Source organism: Haliaeetus albicilla, chromosome 8 (genome assembly GCF_947461875.1).
Source record: "Haliaeetus albicilla chromosome 8, bHalAlb1.1, whole genome shotgun sequence".
Taxonomy (NCBI): domain Eukaryota; kingdom Metazoa; phylum Chordata; class Aves; order Accipitriformes; family Accipitridae; genus Haliaeetus; species Haliaeetus albicilla.
The window spans coordinates 32,304,142-32,327,334 of record NC_091490.1 but is presented as its reverse complement, the minus strand read 5'-3'; the positions used below and the strand labels follow the sequence as shown (position 1 = coordinate 32,327,334).

Genomic DNA, 23,193 nt, shown 5'->3' with positions numbered 1-23,193 from the left:
GCAAAAGCCACGCTGATTGAAAGAACTGATGTTGTAGAGCAAAAACATTTCAGAAAGAGGAAAAATAGTCTTATTTTAAGCAAAATATTCTAAATTATACAAAAAAATTCTAAATTGTGTCCTAAAACATTTCATGGGTTTCACAGCAACCCACAAGCCTCCTCAAAGATATTTATAGGAAAATGGTTTTGAATGTTATGATAGCATTAATATTTCTATGGAAGTTTACACATCAGTTTTGAAAAGTCCGTTTGGCCCTCAGATGTCTCTCTGGTGAAAGACCAGCCATGGTCTCAGCCACCTATGTGGATTATAGGACATCTGATCTTATTAACCATAAAGTGATTTAATTAATCAAAGTGCAGCAGCTGCAGTGAGAGGAGCCAAGACACAAGTCCCAGGTTTGAGTCAGGCAGGTGAAGGGCTGAATACTCTGTCTCCATTCATACCTTTTCCCACCCCAAATTATCACGCAAACCTTCAGAAAGGTCTTGCTTTCATCCCAGTGCAGAAGGACATTTTTCCTTAACGTCAAAAAAAGCAGTTTCCTCCTCAGTTCTACTTTAATTGGTCCTTCTGCACGTCATCTGAAAAAGGCAACAAGAAAACCCTTCTCTTCAGCTGCCCCCTCCGGAGAAGAAAAGCCACCCTATTTGCAACACGAAGATTCAGAAATCTTTCCAAAGTCCTATTTGGACTCGTGACAGCTGCTTTGCTCTGTACACGGAGATATATATCCTTCAGCTTAAGTATTTAATGTCATCTTGTTAGCCTTTATCAACGCTTCAGTAATCATTTTGAATTATAGTCCAAGAGTTGGTAAGCCCTACATGTACTATATACATGTAACATAGGAAAGCTAGAAATAATTACAAGAAAAACACCTGCCAGCTAAACTTAGAGTTGAAAAAGGAAATGTGGACACAGCTAATGGCAACCCTAAAAGCCAGAGATGGAGAAAAAAATCCAAAGCTGTCCCAGTTGTTCTGACGCAGCCAAGCTGTGACAGAATGTCCTGCATGAGCTTAAAAGTACATTTTGTATTTCTCTCTTGCCTAATGTATTTCTTTATTGTACTTCTTTAACGTATTTATTTCTCTAAATTTTTTTTTTTTGTTATTTATGGCAAAATTGGAGATGACAAGATATGGTTTTGAAAGTCCCTTAGCTTCCTGTGTCAGGAGGGTGATTATCAAGATAAGGATGTGAAATCAAACCAGATGAAAGAAAATAAAATCATGAAGTGAAACTCCACGTCTCCCAGAATTAGCTAGCTGTATGTTCCTTCTCATCACACAGACTTCCCTCTATCCCAGCACCAAGTGGTTGGGCTTCTTCACTTTTAACAGCAAGTATTAAGTGAAACACAATAGCTGGTAACCTCATATAGGAAACAAGATGACCTCCTAAAATAACAAAAAATTAAATAAGCGTTCAGAAGAAACTTCTAGTCTGATTTTCAGGACATACAAATTTAAAGGATTAAAAACTGGAGAATAGGAAATATTAGAGCACTCCGAGTATTTTGAGCATTTCCCTCATTATCGCCAATTTGGGACTGACAGTGCTTCCCCATTGCGGGTTAGGTGGCCATTTCAGCAGCAAATTTCCCCCAAAATTTGAGGTGTGCAGTTCTCACAATTTCACTAAGAAAAATGGGGGTGGAGAGGGAACCAGAGTAAGTCCAAGCTGTGGATGGAAGTGGAGGGATCATGCAGATAAAGGCAAACCAATGAATTGCATGCTACTGCCCACATCTGAACTGGGAGTAGTGGATTAGGAAATTGGAGGAAAAAATGAAGCCATTTCCTTGCACACTCCACTTCAACTCAAGCACAGCTTCTTTAAAAACCTGAGAAGTTTTTAAAACTAAGTACTACATAAAATCCTCCACTGATGAAGGTCTGACCTCAACAGACACTTGAGAAGAACAGGCTCTCTGGAAGTAACAGTGAACAGTCAGCAGGTCCTCCCTATCAACCTAAGGAAAACTCAATTGAGGCAAAACTTGGGCAAGGAAAGCTAAAAAATAATATTACTGGCAGAAAATTCTCCTTCTTGCTGCCCTTTCTGTCAGGACGTTGATACAAAAGTGGCATTAGGATATATATTTTTTGTCACATGTTATTCTCCTCAATTAATTATGAATCATCAAAATTAAAACAAATATAGTAATACATTTTATACCTTGATGTAATGTAGGATCTTTAGATATAAACAATTCTAATGTGGTCAACAATACTTATTATTTACTAAAGCCAATAAGGCCACATTTAGTACACTGTAAATGCGTCCCAGCTAAGATCAGATCAGAAAGCAGGAATTCTCCAGTAACCCTTGAAACTGCATTTTTTACAACAGCTATCTTTTGTCTTGACACATTTACCATTTAAAACTTTTATTTTCAGTTTTACTAAAACAGTGAAGGCTACATAATCTCCCTGGGAAAATACAGCAAATGTCCTACAGCATAAGGAACAGACTAGCAAAGCAAACATTGACAATTTAATTCTGTAACCCTATACCCAGTGAACTGTACATTCTTCTCTGTATGTGGAATTATTTTCATCAAAAGTCATCACTAGGTTGTATTACTCTACACTACCATATTTTACTATTGACTCCTCTGTATTTGTTGGCTTGTTCTTCTGCAAAGAACATTTTTTGGCTGACCCATGTTACATATCTAGAGACCTCCCCTCAAGGTTATCTTTCTATATGCACATTTATGCCATTGAACTAATTTAAGTCACCCTTTCATTTACATATTCATTGATCAAAGCCAAAAAGCTTTGAAATCAGCAAATATGCCCATTATAATGTTTTATATCCTATGCCTAGGTAATAAATTCAATGAGAAATGAATTGTGGTATTTCAGAGCTGCACACAATGTTCTTTAATGCAGCCCACTGAAGCCCTTAATTACAAAGCTGTTGGTAAAGAATGGACAGTTTGGAGGGCAGGAAGGTTTTTGATGGAGCTTTTGAGATAATGGCCAAGATTAGATAGTAGCACCTCTGTATTGGGTATGCAAATTTACAGTCACCTTTTTTTTCCTGGGAGCAGAGTTACACCGTCATTAATTTTCCCAGGAGAAGGGTCATATACTGAATGATGAAAAGCAATTTTGAAATATATTTGACTCAAACTCAGCCAGAAAAGGGACTCAAATGCAAGTACGGATTATGTTAGAGTTGCCAAATCTGGTAGCCCAATAGCTGGAGCTCTCATTACATCCTTCCGCACCTGCCCCCACTGATAGCAGGTCCAGACCTATGTTCCCCCCAGCAGTAACTCTCAGACCCCCATGTCTCTTTGGTAGCTGGCTCAGACCTATGGTCCCTCCAGTACTGGTCCCAGCCCTATGGCATCTCTGGTCGCTGGCTCCCACACCTCCTCTCCTACTTGCCAGATAGGACAGATTGAAGTTTGCTAGTGAGTGAAGCCCATGCACACACATGGCTGGTGGAAGCTTGTTAGGAAAGCACTCTGCTCTCACCAGATGATGGCCCTGCACCTCTGGGCCCCTGTGCTCTCTGGTTCCTTCTCCCATTGCTGGCACGGGGACCTCCCACACGCATCTCTCCACGTGCTAGCACCTCAAACCTGTGGAGTCCCCATGACCCCAGGGCTCCTTCTCTACTTGCTGGCACTTAGGACCCCAACACACACACCAGAGAGCACCCTCACCCTGGAAAATAGTTAGAAGTGGAGTTTAGTAAGACAGGACAGTCCGTGGTGATGAAGCATGGGACAAGCGTACTGACCAGCCTCCTTTCTACACCCAACTGATCCTATTTATCCCCTTTTTCCCTCTGTTATCCCACACGTGTTCCTCTCTAATCCACTTTGATCCTTCCCTTTTCCCAGCTTTGGTCCTTCCCCTAAACACCCCATAATAAATTTTGCATATTCCAACAGTCTCCTGGAAAACTTCCCATAATACGCTTTACGCAATCTCCAAACGCTCTTCCCCTCCATCCCATAACAAGTCCTTTACCCACTTAGGCAACGACAGCCCTGCCGACGGCAAGGCAGTCAGGGAGAGCTCCTGGTGGCCCACCTGGGTGGGTTTCACGGTGGGACCGTGAGCTGAGCCTCCTCCCCTGAGCGCTGGGGCAGCCACATCGGGGTCCCCTCAGCACCCATTGGTTTGTTGGGGTTCCTCTGCTGCTCCCTGGGGACTCGTAGTTTCATTCATTAGCCCTTAATCACACAACCTCACAGCTTAAAACCCCCAAAAGCATTTGATCCCCTCCCCGAATCCTGAGGCGTCACAAAAGCCAACTTGCAAAGCGCAAAGCGGGAGCTGCCCAGATGAGTCACTGAACTGGGATGATTTCTGTACGCATATTAATCAGTCAATCAACTTTCAGAGTGAGGGTAATTCGGAGAATCTCAGTGTACACGTCTGACTGTACTAGAATATTTTTAAAGCTATGACCAGTCAGGTCCTGATCGGCTTAGGTTCATTTTAAAGATTTTAAATATGCCTTATTTGACCTGTACTCGAGCAGGGTGCAAAAGATCTACATATTCCATTGATAATGAAGGAAATCATTGTCCCCTTGAACTGCAGTCCCTTATCAATTAGTATAAAGGACAAACACAACAGGAAAATTTGGGGAGAAGAACCCGCAATCTGTACATCTGAATCATATTTACAAGCGGTGATCACTAAATCCAAACACTTCTATAGTTATTCTCCTGACCATGAGTTCTGACCAGAAAACCCGGAAACACAGGCTGGACCGATTATTTATAACAGAGGGACTCTAAAGAGAGGAAATAGCTGAATGTCAGGGCGGCTCCCATCGCAAGACCACATGCTGATTCACTCCAGTTTTCTGTTCAGCAAGAGACCATATTTAATTCTGCTTCCTGGGAGAAAACAGACTTTAACCGAAGACTCCTCCAAGTTTTTGCCTAAAGCCCAATGTGATACATTCCTTTCCAGAAGTGGTAGATTATAGAAAAGACAGAAAGGCAACTTCTGATCAGACATTACATCTGTCTTTCTCCTGCCCTTGCCAAATCTGCCCTGGCAAAAGCTAACTCGGCACTTTTTAGAGAGGTGGGGCAAGTGCTGCTTTGGCCGGTGCTCCTTAACCCACTAAATTATATTCTACAACTGAACTCGAAGGATTTTTTGCATTTCTTCTCTCTTTTCAATTTTTTTAAAATAAAAGAACACACAGCCAATTTTTATACCACAAGCCTTATTACCCATAGTATTACTGCATGTGCCTGTAACTTTGTCGGATTGTTCAGACACCTGTTTTTTGTAGGCAAAATTGTTTGCAAATAAGGCTTTAAAAAGTATTAATAAAGTAACATCTTTCAGTCATGTGAGCATGAATATAAATTAGTATGAAGTCCTTGAAAAAAAAACCCTGAAGAAGCTCACTTCAAGGGCAGAGTTAAGGTTACTGGCGTGCTTGTCAGGGATCATTTTTCCTCTTGCAGCACCTAGGTTTCTAGGAGATGGTATAACTCCAAGAAATCCAGAAAATATGGGCTCCCGTTTCCCTAGCTGTAAAAACCAGTTAATTTTTACCAGTGCAACAGCAGGTCTTAATCCAGACTGTCCTTACCTACCAATCAGTCTGTTGAGCAGAAATAATGTGACAGAAAGGATGAGCCTTGACGAAGGCACTGCAGTGTCACTAAGCATCTTTTGTCAGATAAAAACTTCACCACAGAAAAAGCTGAGTGGGATAAATCCTGAAATAGTTGCATAAATGAGCAATAGCTGAACCATATGAAATATAATAAAACACAGACTTGCAGGCACTGGAGATGGAAAAGACCTATTAAGTCATCTAGTCCCAACTTCTGCCAATTCAGAATTGGCCCCTAGAGTGCTGTGCTGAACTTTAAGAAAAAAAAAGGTTGCCAAAAGGTTTGTCAAGCCTGTTACACTTGCTCCAGAAGAGAGAAATGAAAAACCCCAAAGCTAATGAACAGGCTTCAAGTCATGAGGGACTGACAGTGCCAGGAAAACTTGACTGTATCCCCATCTCCTTATCAAATCCCAGTGAGGAGCAAAGGGGTGGCTGTCAAAAGTCCGGAGCGCTTTCATACTGTATGACTGCTGCAATTAAAACCAGGCTAATCAGAACCAAAAATCACAGAGGCAGGTTTTGCCCTTGGGCATGCTATGGGAATTTAGATTCCTCTGCCTGCTATGTAGAGAATATTGATTGAGACTCAAGCTATTTGGAAGTGCTGAGTGAAGGCATGTTCCTTCTAGAGTGATGCCTCCAACCTATGTTAGTCTAGCCATGAAACAGTCTTTACAGTCTCTGCAACTGGGTATTTGCCTACCAGGGTGTTTTAGCCCTCAGCCTCTCCACACCTACACTGATTTGCATTGGAGCTACTCGCTCTGGTTTGTATGAGCCTGTCAGAGCTAGAAGGGCATGCTGTGTCTCACCACTTTCCGCATGGCTTGGAAATGAGCTGGAGAGGAGGACAACCAAGTGTCAGGGGAGTGTATGCCACCTGGCTAGCACAGGGACTGAGAATCCTGCATGTCCTGCAAAGAAGGTGCCTGCCACCAACCGTCACTGAGCACCACGCACATCTTAGGAAACTGCCTAGAAATACAGTAATGTGTGTTTTCATCATGGGAATGGAGTCCTAAAGGAGACCAGGTATGCCTTTGGAAGTGGAGGCAAGGGAAAAGAGATGGCAGTTGAGAAGGATCGGGGGAGGACAGTGTGAGACAGCTGTCTGAGGGTAATGAGGTGAAGCTGATGACGAGGAGCCAAAAGTGACAGCTAAAAGAGATACACTGGGAGCCACTTCTGTTAGTAAAAGGGACTGTTCACACACTGCACTCTCAATTCATTTATCTACAAGCATGGGCTTCAGGCCCAAGTAGCTGAGATTGCTGGAGAAGTTCCCGAGTGTTTCCATCTCCCACCAAGGGCAGCAGGAGCAGATGGGACTTGAAAGCGACACTAAAGGCATGGAAAAGCCTGGACACCAGAGGGGGAAGCAGGTCAGCTTCATGGAAAAAGAGAAAAGTCATCTGAAAAACAGGAAAGCATTTCTTTTTCTGAAGCATCCAACTCATAAATGGTCTTCCAATTTCATGGGAGCAAGGTTGTTTTTATAATCCTAGCAAGTCACAAGTTTTTGGTTTCTTTTTTAAGTTTTCTAGTCTAACATACTCAGAAAGTGAGATTTAAAGTTCAACCTTGTGCAAATAATCAATACTGTCTCTTACACACCATTCATGTCCCATCTACAAGGTTTAACCATGGCTGGGGCTTGAGCTGCCATCTAAACACCCACAGAAAACACCAAATGTTTGACCATTGATGATATATGTATAACATTACAGAAATGTACTGGGACACTACATTCCCTCCACGTTGTACGAACCTGGTCTACTGTATCTATGATGCATTTGTCAAGCTTGCAAACAGAGGTGAGAGTTTGCCATTCCATATTTAGTAAAAATCTCTTATGATTTTGTATGATGATACTGGATTTAGATGAACTGACAGAGAGGGGAATGCCACTTTCAAAGCAATTCCCGTGTTTTCTACCCAAGTTTACTACACTGCAGCTCAAATCCCACCTAACTTCGCTCCCACCAAAGTAAGAAAGGGTATGTTAACGCATTCCTCAAGGCACTGCAAGCCAAGCATCTTTCATAAGTGACTTGCATTTTTCTACAGCTTTTTTACTATAATAGCTATTTAAATCTTTACCAGGGTGAATGATGTACAGGAAGAGGCCCTTTCTGAACTCACCGTGGTTTGAGTGCCTCACGCAGTCCCCCAGCACGGCGCTGAACTGCCTCTGAGCTTCTGGCTCTGGGAAGCAATAGTAGCTGTGCCGGGTGAAGGGCTGCCACAGGTAAACTGGGAACTCCCTCGGCAGCTGAACGAAGGCTTGAGCGACCTCCTTCTCACTCGAGCCTACACAAAAAACACATCTCCATTTGAAATCTGCAGTTTTCTTGGGGGGAGTGGCTCTTTCTCTCTGCTATGACAGAGAGAACAGACCTCTGCTAGCAGGGAAGCATGAGACGTGAAAACATCAGGTCTCCTTGATCCAAGCATTTTGGCACAGAGGGCAGGGGGACACAGCTGGGATGGGCAAACGCAGCAGGCACCAACAACATCTCTACTTTATACCACCACAGCAACCTGATGTCCTCTTGTTTTGTATTCAAGGTGGCCATAAACTACCCATTTTTGGTAAAATTTCAAAGAAACTATTTCATTGGATTGTAGCTGCTAGGGATAAGGTTTTCATGGTAAATAAGTAAGTGGGCAGCTCTGGTCTCTTCCACATAGAGGCCATATAGGAGTATATGGTCTTCCATACAGCAACAACCTGCATTACAACATGTAGGAACAGCAGCGGTTTCCCTGTCTCCAGCATTTTCAAACACAACTGCAAGATGGCCTGATGAACTGTCACTTCAAGCCATTGAAGGTGAAGCAAAGAAAGCACTGAAGATCTCCAGTTTCCACCTGCCCTGAGCCACTGTGCACAGGGGATGCTGTCTCAGTGCCATGCATCAAGAGACCAGCCGCAAGAGGTTCATCTCGGAGGGTCTTCAGCATCGCATAGAAGGGGAGAAGGGCCATAAAAGACTAACTCAGCCACTCTTTGTGAAGGGAGAGCCATGGGAAGCCTGCAAGTGGCCTTGGGCTGCTCCATGTTGCTCAAGCCCAACTCCCACGGGGCTGTGGTGACACACAGAGGACACCTCCAGGCACCGCTGCCCCATGCTACCCTCTGACCACACTATGCCTTGGGAAAGGGGTGTAAGGGGGACACCTCCCAACAGTCATAACTTTAAGTGGTATGAGACAGGACTTTAAAAAAAAATCCTTGTCTACATGTTGCCCTTATCCCTTTCCTTACGTGGCATCCCATTTTCCAAATCTGACTCTGCAACATGAGATCTCCTCCCTTAAAGCTCGAATTTTCTCTGTCTTTGTGGAGTGGGGGCAGGCAGGACCACAGCGGTTCCCATCCCAGAAACAACAAATTCAGCAGCAGCAACCTTCCTGTCCTCTCTGTGGGACTTATTATCAACTGTGAGTCAACACAGGCAGCTGGCATCTAAAAATGGAAACAAATAAACCAGGAATATTAACAAAGCCCGGGAACAATGGTGGTGTGGTTCCTGCCCTGCTTCTGCACAGCTTCCAGTGACTTTGTGCCACGATGCTGGAAAAAAAAAGGGAGCCAGCATTTCTCTGAAAGTTAGCTTATAGCATCTTCTGTGTTCGTCCACTCTGGAGCTGTGCTTTGACTTAGGAAAAGGGCTGCGTGTATCTTCTGTTGCCCCATTTTAAAGTCTAGCCTGAAAGCCTGCCCAGAAGAGGTCTGTGCAAGGAACAGAGCCTGGGGTTTGGCAGTTCAGCTTCAAGCAGGGCTTACCAACAGGATCTGGAAAATGTTTATCAGACAGCAAATTGTAATCTTCTTCTGAAGTCAGTACTTTGCCTCCTGCAGGAAGAACTTGGTATTTAGGGCTGGCTCCTTTCTGGTACGCCTGGAAAATCAAGAGAGAGGGAGTCAAGTAGAGATTTAGGGAGAAAGAAAACATAAAATACACAACTCATTGACAAAGCTAATGCATGGGGATATTTCCCAAAGGGAAAATTTTTTTGTCAGGCCGAATTTTGGATATATTCCCTAGGTACGTCAAATCTAAAACATGGTTAAATGTAAAAAAAACATATTTAAAAATATCCTCTCAGTGCTTATCAGCCACGGTGAAGAGTCAGGGACAGAAGAGAGGGAAAAGGGATTGGATTTTCTTCTAAGCTCTGTTTGTTTGATTTGTCAGCCAGGACTAGTTTGACTATGGCAGCTGCCAAACGAAAAGGTTCACTGTAGTCAGCTTGGAGCCACCCAAAACCTGCTACTTAAAATCCAACCGCAGAAGCATGGGGATGTATTACAATGACACAGATAAGCAGCTTTCTGTGATAGGCAAAGGAAGGTTCAAAGCGCTGTTAAAATGATTTGTTTGTTCTTGCAAACATATACAGCCCACACTTGGTTCTACCCTCAGCCATCCCCGTGGAGCTTCCAGCCAGCCCTGCAAGGCTGGAGCTGCCTCGCCGAGGACAAGGTTTCATCTAGTATTGCTAAAAGAAAGGCAGCAGCAGTGGCAAATTCACTTGATACCCAGTTTATTTGGGAGCGTAGAAGAACGTAAGAGGAAGAAGCACTTACCTCTTTAGTCTCAAAGCAATCCACAGTGTAGTCATTTTTTATAACAACATATCTGTCCTTCCACTTCTTCAGATCCTCAGCAAAATGAAGCAGTTCTGCTTCATATAAGACTGTCCCAGCTTCCACCGGAGGCTACAAAGACAATTTTTGAGATTTGAAATGACTCTGGATTACTGACCATCTTGAATCTTTTATTTCTACACTTCTATGAGGCTGCTACGAGGGCTTTGGAATCTTCAAATGCAATTTGGAGTCATAAACATATCTCTGATTCGGGCAGATACTACATAAACAATCAAATTCTTGTAGCCTGAGGTGAGGAGGCAACAGAAGAGCTCTGCCTTCCACAAATACTTCCAGGTTTCTGAGACAGCGATGTTCTTATTTACCTTTCGGTTGGGATGCTGAATGCAAGATGACTTGTAGTTCATCGTCTCCCATTTTCCACTACATACTAAAAACATTCATTGATGCAGCAAAGAGTTTTATTATAAAATAGTAAATTATTTCTCATTTCTTTGTAACACTTTTGCATCTGTGCTCTTGTAACTGATACACATCTGTCTGAAAGACACGGCTTTTCTATTATGCCACCTTTTACATCCCACCTCATTGCCTTACCCTACTCATTTCAAGAGCATTGGAAACCTGTGATTTCCAATACGGCCGAAAAATTTAGAGTTCTGTCTTCTTAATATTGAAGGCTGGTTCTCTGCATTTACCTCTAATAAAGAGACTTTTGTCTCTCTTTTTTGTCTCTCCTTCTCTAATAAAAACCAGCTCTCCGTAGCTCACTTCACGGAGGGGATTATTGCCATCTTCTTTATGGAACCCTGTAGCCATGGCTGAAAGGGTTAATTAAGTTTCCTAGATAGATTTCTGCCCTGAATGTATGATCTCTGTCCCAAGATTCTTGCAAAACCTTGCCATCAGCAGGAAGCAACTAGTTTTGCCCACGTGTCCAGCTCTACCTTGATGAAATGCATGCTTTGTACCAGAAACCTGTGTCATGGTTCTTCTTGTGCTACAATGAGACAACCAAACAAGACCAAAACAAAGATGAGTTTTCAAAAATACACTTTAAACCTGCACCAAATGCAACTTTTCCATCTAAAACCTAGCTGAACCAAATCCAACATCTGCATTTGCAAATCTATTGTGTACACTTGGGTTATATATAAAAAAGTACACGCATAAAATATCCTAGATACACATTTATTAGGTATTCAACTATCCAATATAACAAGCTGAAAAACACTTTTGTACTCTGCTGTGCAGAAACATTTAAATAACTCTAAAAATACTTTGGGTTTGATTTATAGAAGCTCTGAGTATCTGTACCGCCTATTAACTTTACTTGAGGGCATTCAACACTTGGAAAAACAAGAAAACCGAGCCCGGTCAGTAGCTGATACACTTCCATCTCATGTTTTTCATACATTACGACTACTAAATGTGTGGTTTAAATAGTTAATGCGTTAATTATTTCATGCAGAAGAGCAGAGCTGTATGGCAGCTTGAGGATGGGGAAGGGCTTACATGCCCTCCTACCTTGGTTTTCAGGAACCGAGACTGGGAATCCCGATGCTGCTCCAGCTCATCCTGCACGTGCTTGCAGAAAGCCACGGCATACTGGCGTCTGTAGTGTGGGCTGAAGTTTTTGATGACGGCCTCTGTTTTTCCTGAAGCAGAAATAGAGATTTAATTGTACTTAATGTAGATGGGTTCAAAAACCGTAATGCAGAACCAAGGCAGTTATCACCAGCAACCCAAAATATTGCCCAACTGTACCAACAGCCACTTGCTGCACAGCCTATCAGGAAACCCTTGGAGATGCATTCAGCTGTTGTGATAACCAAGTGCAGAGGGAATTTGTCCAGGAAAACACTGGGGTTTGGATGTCATTTTTCCTTCCAAGAGTGGGCAAAACATACCCCAAATCCATTACTCCAAGAAAAGATGCTATCTGCCTCTCCCTGGGACTTACTACCACAGAGCCGTGGGTGTTCGAGAGCTGATAAGGTTTTCAAAGAAACAGACAAGTGTTACCGGCTGATGTTTAGCCATATTAGCCAATTTTATCACATAGTGAGATTGTTAAAGCTGACTCAAAGCTCCTACAAAGGTTATTTTCTAGATATGGGGACTGCAGTCTCTTCTTTGTTTTAATGTAAACAGATACTCAGTCATACTGCAATAAACACTAATCTTGTATTGTCTTGCTATGATCAAGATCTCATCCGTAGCAATAACAGCAATAAACACACTGACAGTCTCATTTCTGAGAATCTCAAAGCAATTTACAAGTAATTAACTCATTAACCCCATCGAAGAAATAATAATGCTTTACAGACAACAGGGAAGCAAAGCTAAAAGTTGAAGCCGTGTGCATATATGTGACTCAAAGAGTCTAGGGCAATGCAAAAAACAAAACCTGGGCTATGGTCTAGATAGCATCCCAACTATCCTGGATACTGGAGACATCCCTTTCTTCCTTGTATTAAGGAGCCCCATGACAAAGGTTTTTTTCTGAGCATACAACAGAGAAAAGTAATTTCACACCTCAAGCAATTTTGATGCTTTCAAAATTTCATTTTGTTCTGCTTGGGGAAAAAAATACCAAATTTTCTGTATAAGACAAAAAAATGGTAGTACCCAAACAGAGATTTCTTGAACCCTTTACACACATGGACTCCTGAAGCAGGACTGGCATTCAGCACTCCTGAATGGCCAAACAGGGGAACCAGCAAGAAGCACTGTGACCTCCAGGGTCCTGGAAAAGCTGAACCACCTGCATCCTATAAGGATGTTCCCAGATTGACAAACTCCTCCGAGCCACTCACCAGCACTACCACCAAAAGGGATTCACTGGGAGTTTTCATGATGTTTCTGTATTTTATACAACGGGCCGTGAGTCTGCAGCAGCTATGATGAAATCAGAGAGAGGTCTTGACAGATTTGCTGTTTCAAGCATAGTCCTTCTAAAGTAACCATGCAAAACTGCCTGGATTACTACTGATTTTATTGCCATTTCTCACAAAAAAAAAAAAAAGGGGGTTAAATGTCAGTGCAGTTCCCAGAATGTTCATGCCTTTTTTCATCTTAAATAATTTTAAATATGGTTAAAGAAAGAGAAAAGTTGTGGATCATTATGAGAGTAAGCGCATGGGATTTTATGGGAGAAAGTGCACGGGATGCTCTGGTGTAGAAGATGCTATCATCCAAGATTTACCCCTTCTGGCTACCTTATTTCCATTTTAAAAACCCAAATATGTGTGGCTAAGAGTGCTGTGGAAAATTAGCTAGTTTGCCAAGGAGTTCGCAGAGATGGGCAATGGCAAAAGATTTTGTAAGGTGCTTATTTCAGGTCCAGCTCCGATTTGCTCTGAATGTGGGACGTTACTAGGGTGTTATAGGTAATCTCATCAATTCAGATAGCAACAGTATTTAATTACTCTATAAGTTCCTGATAATTACATTTACATCACTGTAGTTACACGGACATGCACGCAAAAGAAAAAGCTATACATCAGCTCCTCTGCTTCTGCGATTTTATTTTCAGTTTGATGCACAGAACTTGACGCATCTCTCAAGTTTAGGGACAATATTGACATGACCTTTCATTCCAGCTACTCCTGTGTAACCAGCTCAGAGAGGTGAGCTGGACCCTTCTCCTTCTTGAGCGCCAACGGGATCGCTGCCTTCAACTACACTGAAAGCCCCTTTTACCTCACTCTGGCCCCTTCCCAACCACACACCACAGCCAGGTTACAAACCTGCCGCTCCTTTGAGCCCAGGCCAGGTGCACGGAGGAGGCAGCTCCACCGATTGCCGTGTTTGCAGAGTCATTACACAAAGCTGGGGAGGGATGTCAGGAGGCTGGGTTAAGTTTTCAGGTATGAAAGTTTTTCACAGATTTACTTGTCGGACAGCACCAGGTGACAGTCTGGACTCCAACCCTCCAGTTTTAAGAGACCAGATTTTTTGAGACCTGCCAATTATAGGATGTGCCTGCATGTAATAGATGTGCCTGCATGTAATAGCAGGATAACCGGTGCGGCTGAAGCAGAAAAGCCCAGCCCATCTGACAGCCTTTTAAAAATTAGCCTGCTTTGGGCATAGGCATAAACTTATTTTCCAAATAAGGACAAAGATTCCCAAAACCTTCTTTATAACTTTTTTTTTTTTCTTCTGGTCCCTGCCAGCAGTAGGATGTTGCTGGCCCCAGCCCCGGTGGAGTTTCCTGCTCAGGGTTTGCCCCTATTTTCCACCACAGCTTTTTCTTTTCCAGCTTGCAAGCAGCCTCTTAATCTGTTACAGAGGGCTCTGGGACACTGGACCTCACTTGACTGCTGCCTGCATCCTGCAGTAAAAATTTGTAGAGGAAGTGGGACAAAGAACAAAATTCTGGTGTGAGGAAAAAACCCCCAACAATCGCAGGAAATACCTGAAATTTTGGCAAAGTCTTTCAATTATGGCTAAATGGGCTCAGAAGTGTGATTCTTCACTGTCAACGTTTCTTAGATCAGCTTAAAGTACAACGACTGAAGAGAAAGGAACTATGCAATTCATAATATATGTAAGTGAGAAATATGACAGCAATGTAATTTTTGTATGCAGACTATATTTACAATCAACCAAAACATGAATTGAGGAGCAAGTGTTTCAGGCTGTTTATTCCAGTCTTTGCACTACTTGTTGTAAAGGATCTTCATATTAAAAATACTCCCCCCTCTTAAAATTAGAAGAAAAGTTTTTTCGATGAGATTGTTAGTGGCACCACTCAAGGACCTGGCCTTGCACTGCTCAGCTCAACAGGAATTGCACCGCTACCTGCGGGTAGGAAGAGAAGTGGACAGACCCTTGATACATTGTTTGCTGATGGATTTTTAAACTCTTCTGGTTTACAAAAGATAAAAATACACTATCTGAAAACAAACACGATGGAAACAGCCATGAGTAATAGAAACTCTTCCCATGAAATGATAACATGGGACAACTGGAGATAAAATAGTCCAGGGCAGTTGAAAAATGAGTTCCCCTAATTCTTTTCCAAATTCAGTGTGGCTTGCTTAGTCAGAGCTGTTTATATGGAGCAAGGCCAACTTTCCCAATTGGTTGGTCTGGCAACGGCACAGCTTCAGCCCCTATAAATGTAACCTAAAACCCAACAGCTAGGATGTTTATCCTAGGACAACATGTAGTTTGGTCATCTCCAGTAGAAGTCTGCATGCAACCCAAATTACCAATAGGAAAAGACCATAGTGATGGAGGTGGAAGGATTTGTCAAATTAACTGAGCAAGGGCCCATTTCCCCTTTGCTGAGGTTTAGATCCTGCTCCAGAATAAACTTTGCTAATGCTTCATGATGCATCTCCTGTTCCGCTGAACCACCCTTGCACTCAATCACAAAAGTTTAGCACAAGTTATGATACGTCTTTTAAGACTAAAACCAAATGTCGTTGCACTGAGAAACAAGAAACGTCTGTCGGTTGTCCCACTGGAAATTGAGAATCTTCCCCCAAACTTGTTTATTCTTGCTTCTCCACTGCCTTTGACGTTCTAAACTGTGCATCACCTGTGCTGGACACTTGTATGTAGCTCCATGTCATCAGACCCAGAGCATGTCCTCAAATACCCAACTTTTTATTTGGGTTTCACTGCTTTTATTGAAATAAACTGACATACAACTTTAAAAAATAAGGGCACTCTTTGGCAAATTCTCCCACGAAATTCTGCTGGTCTAGCCGCTGGCTTTCAGCCTCGTGGCATGGCTGTGCACAGCCTGGCTAGCTCGCCCTGCCATGGTTCTCCACTCTCAACGACATGTTGCCAAGTGGCTGGTATGGATGCAGGTCAGGAAAATGCAGGAAAAAAGGTCAGAAAACAGTGACTTCTTGGCTGGCATACAAGAGAGGGGTTGCTCACATGCACTGGACTTCAGTCATTTGGAAGTTAGGAAGAGAAAGAGGTAAACACTTGCCATAAAAGTTGTTATTCCACTTAAATATTGGTGTTTGGTAGTAAGGTGACCATGACCCTTCCTCTTCATAGTACAATTGCTTGCACTCAGCACCTTTTGAATAGGCTTTTCAGAAAATACCACTATCAGTGATACAAATCTCTTTGAAAGTCTGGGGGATTTATCTTCTTAAACCATTTAAGCCCATTGGAAAACACACTTTGCGCTCCAAGGGACATGAACTGTAAAAAAGGAGATGATTTACTGTATCAAAGCAAACCCTAGACAAAATAAGACCTAAAAAAACCAATAAGCATTGTGCATGCTGAATGCCAGTACACCCAGCACTTCAAACAAGTGTGAAGTACGGAGACAGAACAGGAATGAATGACTTTGTCCTTGTATTTCTTCCACAAGGCCACAAGCAAAGCTGTCAGAAGTAAATATAAAAAGATCAGTTGATCATACTCACATGTGCTTCACCAGCCAGGAGTGAGACCCACTACTGGGCACATGCTTTTAAATGATAAACTATAAACTATACTGCATGCCTTAATGTTATTCAGCAAATTCAGTACCGAGCTATAAAATTATTACTGTCCATCCATCCATCCATCCACCCACCCACCCACCCACCCATCCATCCAAATATATAATCTTATTCTCATAGCCCGTCAGGGTAGCAGCAAAATGAGTTAACAAAATAATTTCAGTGTTTGGCTCATGGGTTGACTTCATCCCAAGTTCCAAGATAAACACAACCTTTGATTGAGATAAACATAAAAAATTGTAGATGCTCTACTTGAGCTCTGTGAATTGGCAAAGCTAGATGTCAGTATTGGCAGCTCTGAAATGGGTTGGATGCTTGCCGTGAAGAAAGAAGCAGCCTCTGCTGCTTCTGCTGCGATACTGTGCATAAAAGCTGCTCTTCCTGAATTCACCTGTTCATTTCAAACATCATTATCACTTATTAAATGCATCTGGTAACCAGAAAACCTGTAAAAGCAATTCTCTTTAGCACATCCTCTCTAACAGTGCCCACCACCTCTCAGTGCTCTGGAACACGTCATAGTGCAGCAGGAATTACCAGCAATTCCCTCTTTCCTACAGTCTTCTTTCTTGTGCAGTACTTATGGTACCGCCCAGAAACTGTTTAAATCCAAGTGCTCCCAGGCTTTATCCTACACGTACAGGGAGACAATATAGAATACTCTCTTTGTTGTTGAAAGCATAGCTCAGTTTGATCTTTACGTATAGAAACAGCATCTTGATTACTTGTGAGTCGTGACTTAATACCTGTTATGAGAAAAAGGGATGACAGACACAAATACCAAGTTCTGATTTGGCTGAATCACCTCTCCACAGGTTTGTTTGCACTTGCTCAGCCAAATCAAGAAGCTCTCTGGTGGAGTCACCCCTCTTCCTCATGCAGACACGCTGAAAAGCGTGGTTTGCACCTGATAAATACTGAAACCAATTATTTACTCTCAGCCTTGTTTTGTATTAATGGAGACTATTCTCAAAAAATTTATAATGCTGTAACTACACTGGTGTGCACACACCCCCAAATTATCCATTTGCAATGCAGACACTGAATTACACTGGTAAAATTCCAGTTAGTCACCCAAAACTCAATGCATAGGAAAGAACAATACCATCACACCTCGGATCATCCTGTATGTAAGTCTCAGCATATAAACACTCCTTGGGTGCTTAGCCCATTTTCTCCATAGGATGAGTGGGAAAGTCAATGCTGTCTTGTGAAAAAAAAACAGATTTCTTAGCAAGTTTGTCAGCCGAGACGGTGGGTGTGAAATTTGCTCTCCACCAGAAGCGAAGCTTCTCTTTCAGGGCAAGCTAAACAAACACATTTGTAAGTTCAAGTAAACTTGATCCACGGCAAAGAAGGAGCCAAAAATAACAGGCTCCATTCCAGCCTTGTAGATCTCCCTTTCTACAATTTTACTTGACTACTTAGCTCTTCCTCAAGTGCTCCTCTAAACAAGCCTAATTTTATACTGACCTGCACAATTATCCCCTACATTTCAATAGGTTTATATATCTATAATGTTCTTCTTGGGCAACTTCATAAGCATCTCATATTTCAGAGGGAGTAGACAGATGTGAGTGAGACAGATCTCATACACTCTAAAAAAAAGGCTTGTTTTCTTAAGAGTAGCTTGTGATTTAACTATGGATCCTGCTATTTTGAATTAATTCTGAATACTGTCTCATTATTAAAAAATGCAGAGCAAAATACAGAGCGCTAATCCTGCTCAAACACAGACTGTCTCTTGGGTCAAACTCAGAGACTCATTCCCACAGCCAAATTTCCTTTCCCCTTTTTCCTTCTCTCCCAGACTGGGATCAAGAAAATTCTTCTCCGGAAATGCAGAGACAGGTCTATCACACCTTTGATCTATGGTTAACCATGATTAACCTAACAGCGCATCTTCCATGCCTTCACAAGTGTCTGCTATAACCCAAAATTCTCTGGAGGATATCTCAATTGCAATCACATTATTTCCATGCTGTGTCCTTCGCAAGAAGCACGCAATTCCCTCTGACTGCACTGCAGGTTCCCAGGGTATTTTAGTTGAGACCACCTGCTGTTAAAATGGAAATGCCCATGGAAACATATTTTAGCATCAATCCACGATTGCAAAGCAACGGGCCGGGGTGGCACACATCTTGTGCCCAATTGAAACAGAGACGTAGCCTCCACTGGGTACGTCTACACCTTCACCGTGTGCACTTCACAGACGTGTGCCAGTCCGGGGGCACCGCTGCCTCCAGCTTCTTCATACCTTCTCCCATACATGTGTCATCTCTCATGCTGAGGGAAAAGGACGGACAACCTCTCCAGCCAGAGACGGGTCCTGCACAAACAGCTCCACCAGCATTGCAGAGGGGAGAAGCAGTAAACATCAGGAAGCCATTGGCAGTGCTATTGCCCTCCTAAACATGTAGACCTGGAGCAGGGGATAGGGAAAACAATGGGAAGGATTTGAATTTTAACCTTAAAAGACCCGAATTGCAACCAGTGAGATCAGGCACTCCTCTATCAAACAGCGGGTGCCACCAGCTGCCAGCTCTGCAACGCTCCTGTTGCCAAATCATTATTTAGGGGAGGAACAAGATTTCACGAGTTACCTTTGCACTTGTCAGATTAAAAAAATCCTAATAATTGTGAATTACATAAAGGTTAAAGCTTGTGGTTAATCAAGCAGAAACAAGCTCAACGCAAGCCAAGGGTTTGATTAACACTGTCAGATAAGCTTATCCTTAAGGCTGCTGAAATTTATCCTTTATTGGTAATGGGGTTATAAGCAGCAATGCTCTGTCTAGAAACAATTACTCGTGGTCAAATTCAACAAGAATATGGTCTGACAATCCTTTATTTATAAGCTTATTTCACAGCATTGGAAGAACTAGGGATTTAATAAAACAAGTGAACACAGCCTAGTTCCTGGGGGCCACAAGAAGCTAAACTATGCTCCGTATTAAGTTAATTTAGTGAAGGTCAATAGTTTCCAAGTTTTGGAGTTTTTTTCAACTCCCTGATCCACAAGCTGAGCCACTAATGGGGAAACAGACACCAGGCATGTCTTCAGCAGCTTTCTCCAACGTCAGCATCACGTTACACATCATGGTAGGTCATACAAGAACGTTTCTTGGGAACATTTAAACAGCTTTCCAAAAATGTAAGCCAGTGCCACATCACCATTTAAATTAAGATGATGTATTGTCTCTTCTCTCCCTTTCAGGTGACAGGCTTTGCAGCCAGTCACTTCAATGCCCGACTAGCCACAAGATAAAATAACGAAAACCATTCTCACATCAGAGATAGAGATAACAGAAATAACCATCTTCATGATACTAGTTGAAGGTTTTTCTGAATATATATATTTATACAGACACACAGACCTGCACAAGATTAATTCTGTGCAATGCCTGGAGTGTGTTCATATATATCTAGAAGATATTTTTACTAATTTCTTTTTTCTTAATTATTTTTCCAAAATTATGCTATACTAGACAGACCTATTACAAAATTACTCAAAGGCATATATGACATTGGACATAGTTATGAGTACACTTACACATGTCTTTCCATGCAGGGCCTCATTTATGTTGAGGTTACTTTGCCTTAGTCTTAAAGTTCCCTTTATTCCCTTTACATTATAAGTCCTTTCACCACCAGTCTAGTGTAAGTCAACCCAGATGGACTTCTCAGAGTAGCAGGTTTCCCCTGAAGGCATCACTTTTTAAGCACTGTAGCAGAAGGCTATTATCCTGTGGTAATATTTGATTCCATTTCTCTTCAACAAACATACAAACCCCACAAAATGGAAAAGGGCTACGTGTGGGTAACAAAATGAGAATAAAGGTACTGTCGGGTCCCCTTTCTTTGCAATTTTTCTTACCGAATCGTAAGGGGTTTGATTCTCTTTCGGCTCTCATATACACTGAAAATGAGTAAGTGTCATGATTTGTAAAGGACAGTATTTCAGCTAGCCTACATGCAAAAAAGAGGTTAAAAACAAGATTAATCCCTGAACTAAATTAGCAGAGGTCTCAAAGTATGGGTGTTTATTTTAGTGGCTTTCCAAGACCACAGCAATGTCTCTTAATTTTATTGCAGGAAATAGTTTCAGCCTCAGAGCTCCTCCTTGCCATTTTGAACCCCAAAAGACCAACTGAGTGTATACAGAGATTTTAATGCAAACAACTAGCACCATTCAGATTTTTGAAGCACTGATCTATAGCCCAAGGTCACACACATGTCACCGATATGTCACTTGGGACCATTTTCCAATTTCATCTATTTTTCTTAGCTTGTGCCAACACCACCTTGCCTTGGTCCTATGTGGGGCAGCAGCCATGGAAGGACGTTTGGAGGTGGACTGCAAGGAACACACACATATTCTCCCTGGGAGGTGTACATTAGAGGAGCAGTCTTGGCCATGGTCTCCTTCCCATTTCCATCTTATGAGATGGCAAAAGCCTTTTGTTGTTGTAATCTCTCAAGTAACCTCCTCTTGTGCTCTTTTGACACATTGCTTTCTTGGTAAATATATATTTTTAAAATTGCATCTCTGCTACAGCACCCAGGAAGTTCTTTTAAGTCAAAACCACAGTGATACTTATGCTGCAACCTTCGTTATGCAGAGGGGGAAAAAATCACAGATGTGTATTTCACATAGCAAAGGAGACAGAACTATTTAACCCTATTAGATGTAGCTGACAACATAGGTCTTTAGATGGACAAAGAGACAACTCTTTGTGAAAATCAAGAATCAATTTTATTGCTCTTCCCCCTTTTTTAAAAAGGACATACAAATTAAAATAGATATATAATTAAGCTTCTAATAAAACTTTATATTACAGGAAGAGGAATATGTAAAATGCAGTTCACATCCTAAGGAATTTTTTTACCCCACCTCCTACTTTACATTAAATGTGGACAACAAAAACGGGAAAATATTTCATTTGTAGTGCATTTTTAGTCATTTGCTTCAGGTTCTCATTAATTTCGTGCTATAATACTGCAAGATGAATGCAAGAAAATTTAACTGTTGTCACAGCGAAACATTGGAGAAAGGATGGGAGGACTTACTTTATAAAACCTAGACATTTGAATGAAGCATCATTTCAAAATCTCTTTAATATATCATATATTTTGTTTTTACAAAGCATGGTGATACAATGGGACCCCTTTCTGACACTACATGGACCATGCTGGCCATAAAGATGCTACAATAGGAATGGTTCAGGGGTCACACAACCTGCAAGACGAAAATGTTGTTTCACAGCACTAAGCCATAGGGTGCAATGTCATGGTCCCAGCAGGCAGCCTGCGTCCTTGCCCTGGTAAAGCCAGAATTATTCACTATGACTTTGAGTAACCTGTTTTACATATGTATTAAACATACTGAAAAAATATTTCCATCATATCATCCATTCATATGTACACCCAACAGCTGCAGAACAGCAACCAGGGTGGACTAGTGGTTTTAAGCTGGCAAAATAAATCAGTAGATGAATGTTTCTTAGTTCTGGCATTTCTAAATGATTTTTCCTAATATATGGTTAATCTTTCTACGCCTTAGCTAAGCCAAACTAGACAAATTCTCCTTGCTGACAGTCTGTTCTCAGGTTCAGAAAAATAAGATAATATCCTTAAACATGTTTGCTAAATCTTTAGAAATAAATGGATTAAAAAATGACTGCGTTCACACTTTGCAAGAAATACTTCCAAGCTTTAAAGGGTCTATATTCATGCAACTAAAAGTCTCTCCTTTTACAAACAAACCCTTCTCTACTTCTCCGTGGATGATAGCATCTCCCAGCCAGCAAAACCACACTGTTCACTGATTTTTTAATTCTGGAGAAGAGACAGGAGGCAGATTTGGCACCTCATCCTGTGGGGAGGGACATTTCTTCCCACGGCTGCAAAAAAGCATCAATTAAGGTTGAGTTTAGAAAACAAGTGTATAATTATTACATGAATCTGCTCACTGAATCTCATGTAGAACAGTCTCTTTTTCTGTGAATATTACAGAAAGGGAAGGGAAACTATAGCTCTGTGATGCAACAGATAAGCTTTATAATTCAAGTTAGTTGAGAAACACCAAGAAGTGGTACCAGAGCATTAGCCACCTGGATCTGGGGTTCTTCAAAGCTACAGAAATGTCTGCTTTGACACAGAGGGAAGAAGACACATTGATGCTCAGCTGTGAACAGAGACCTCAACCAAGTCGCCTCTCATCCTTCAAAACCATCTTTGTCTGAATGAGTACGTCTGTTTTTTTCACTCACACTTTACTTGGCCTCTACTGTAGCAGCTGCTACTGCCCAAAAGTCCCAGTTTGGGTTAGGATGCAGACTTTTGCTCTCTTCCAGCTGTGAAATGGGTGCAAAGGAAACAGAACTGGCTGCAACAGAGCAAAGGAGGTCTTCCTTTGCCTCATGAAACCAATGCGACTGCTCCAAAAGCCCCTGCTAAATT

The 23,193-nt window shown here is 41.9% G+C and overlaps 1 protein-coding gene across 1 annotated transcript in view; it reads right to left on the bottom strand.

Annotated features, from left to right (window-relative positions):
• The window catches only part of NIBAN1 (niban apoptosis regulator 1), a 69,962-nt gene that overhangs the window by 26,977 nt on the left and 19,792 nt on the right, over positions 1-23,193 (bottom strand). Inside the window, exons 2-5 of the mRNA XM_069789583.1 lie at positions 11,771-11,901; positions 10,220-10,351; positions 9,416-9,530; positions 7,768-7,935 (exon numbers count right to left, since the gene is read on the bottom strand). Of these exons, the coding sequence (XP_069645684.1) occupies positions 7,768-7,935; positions 9,416-9,530; positions 10,220-10,351; positions 11,771-11,901 (546 nt within the window). The remainder of the gene's footprint in view (positions 1-7,767; positions 7,936-9,415; positions 9,531-10,219; positions 10,352-11,770; positions 11,902-23,193) is intronic.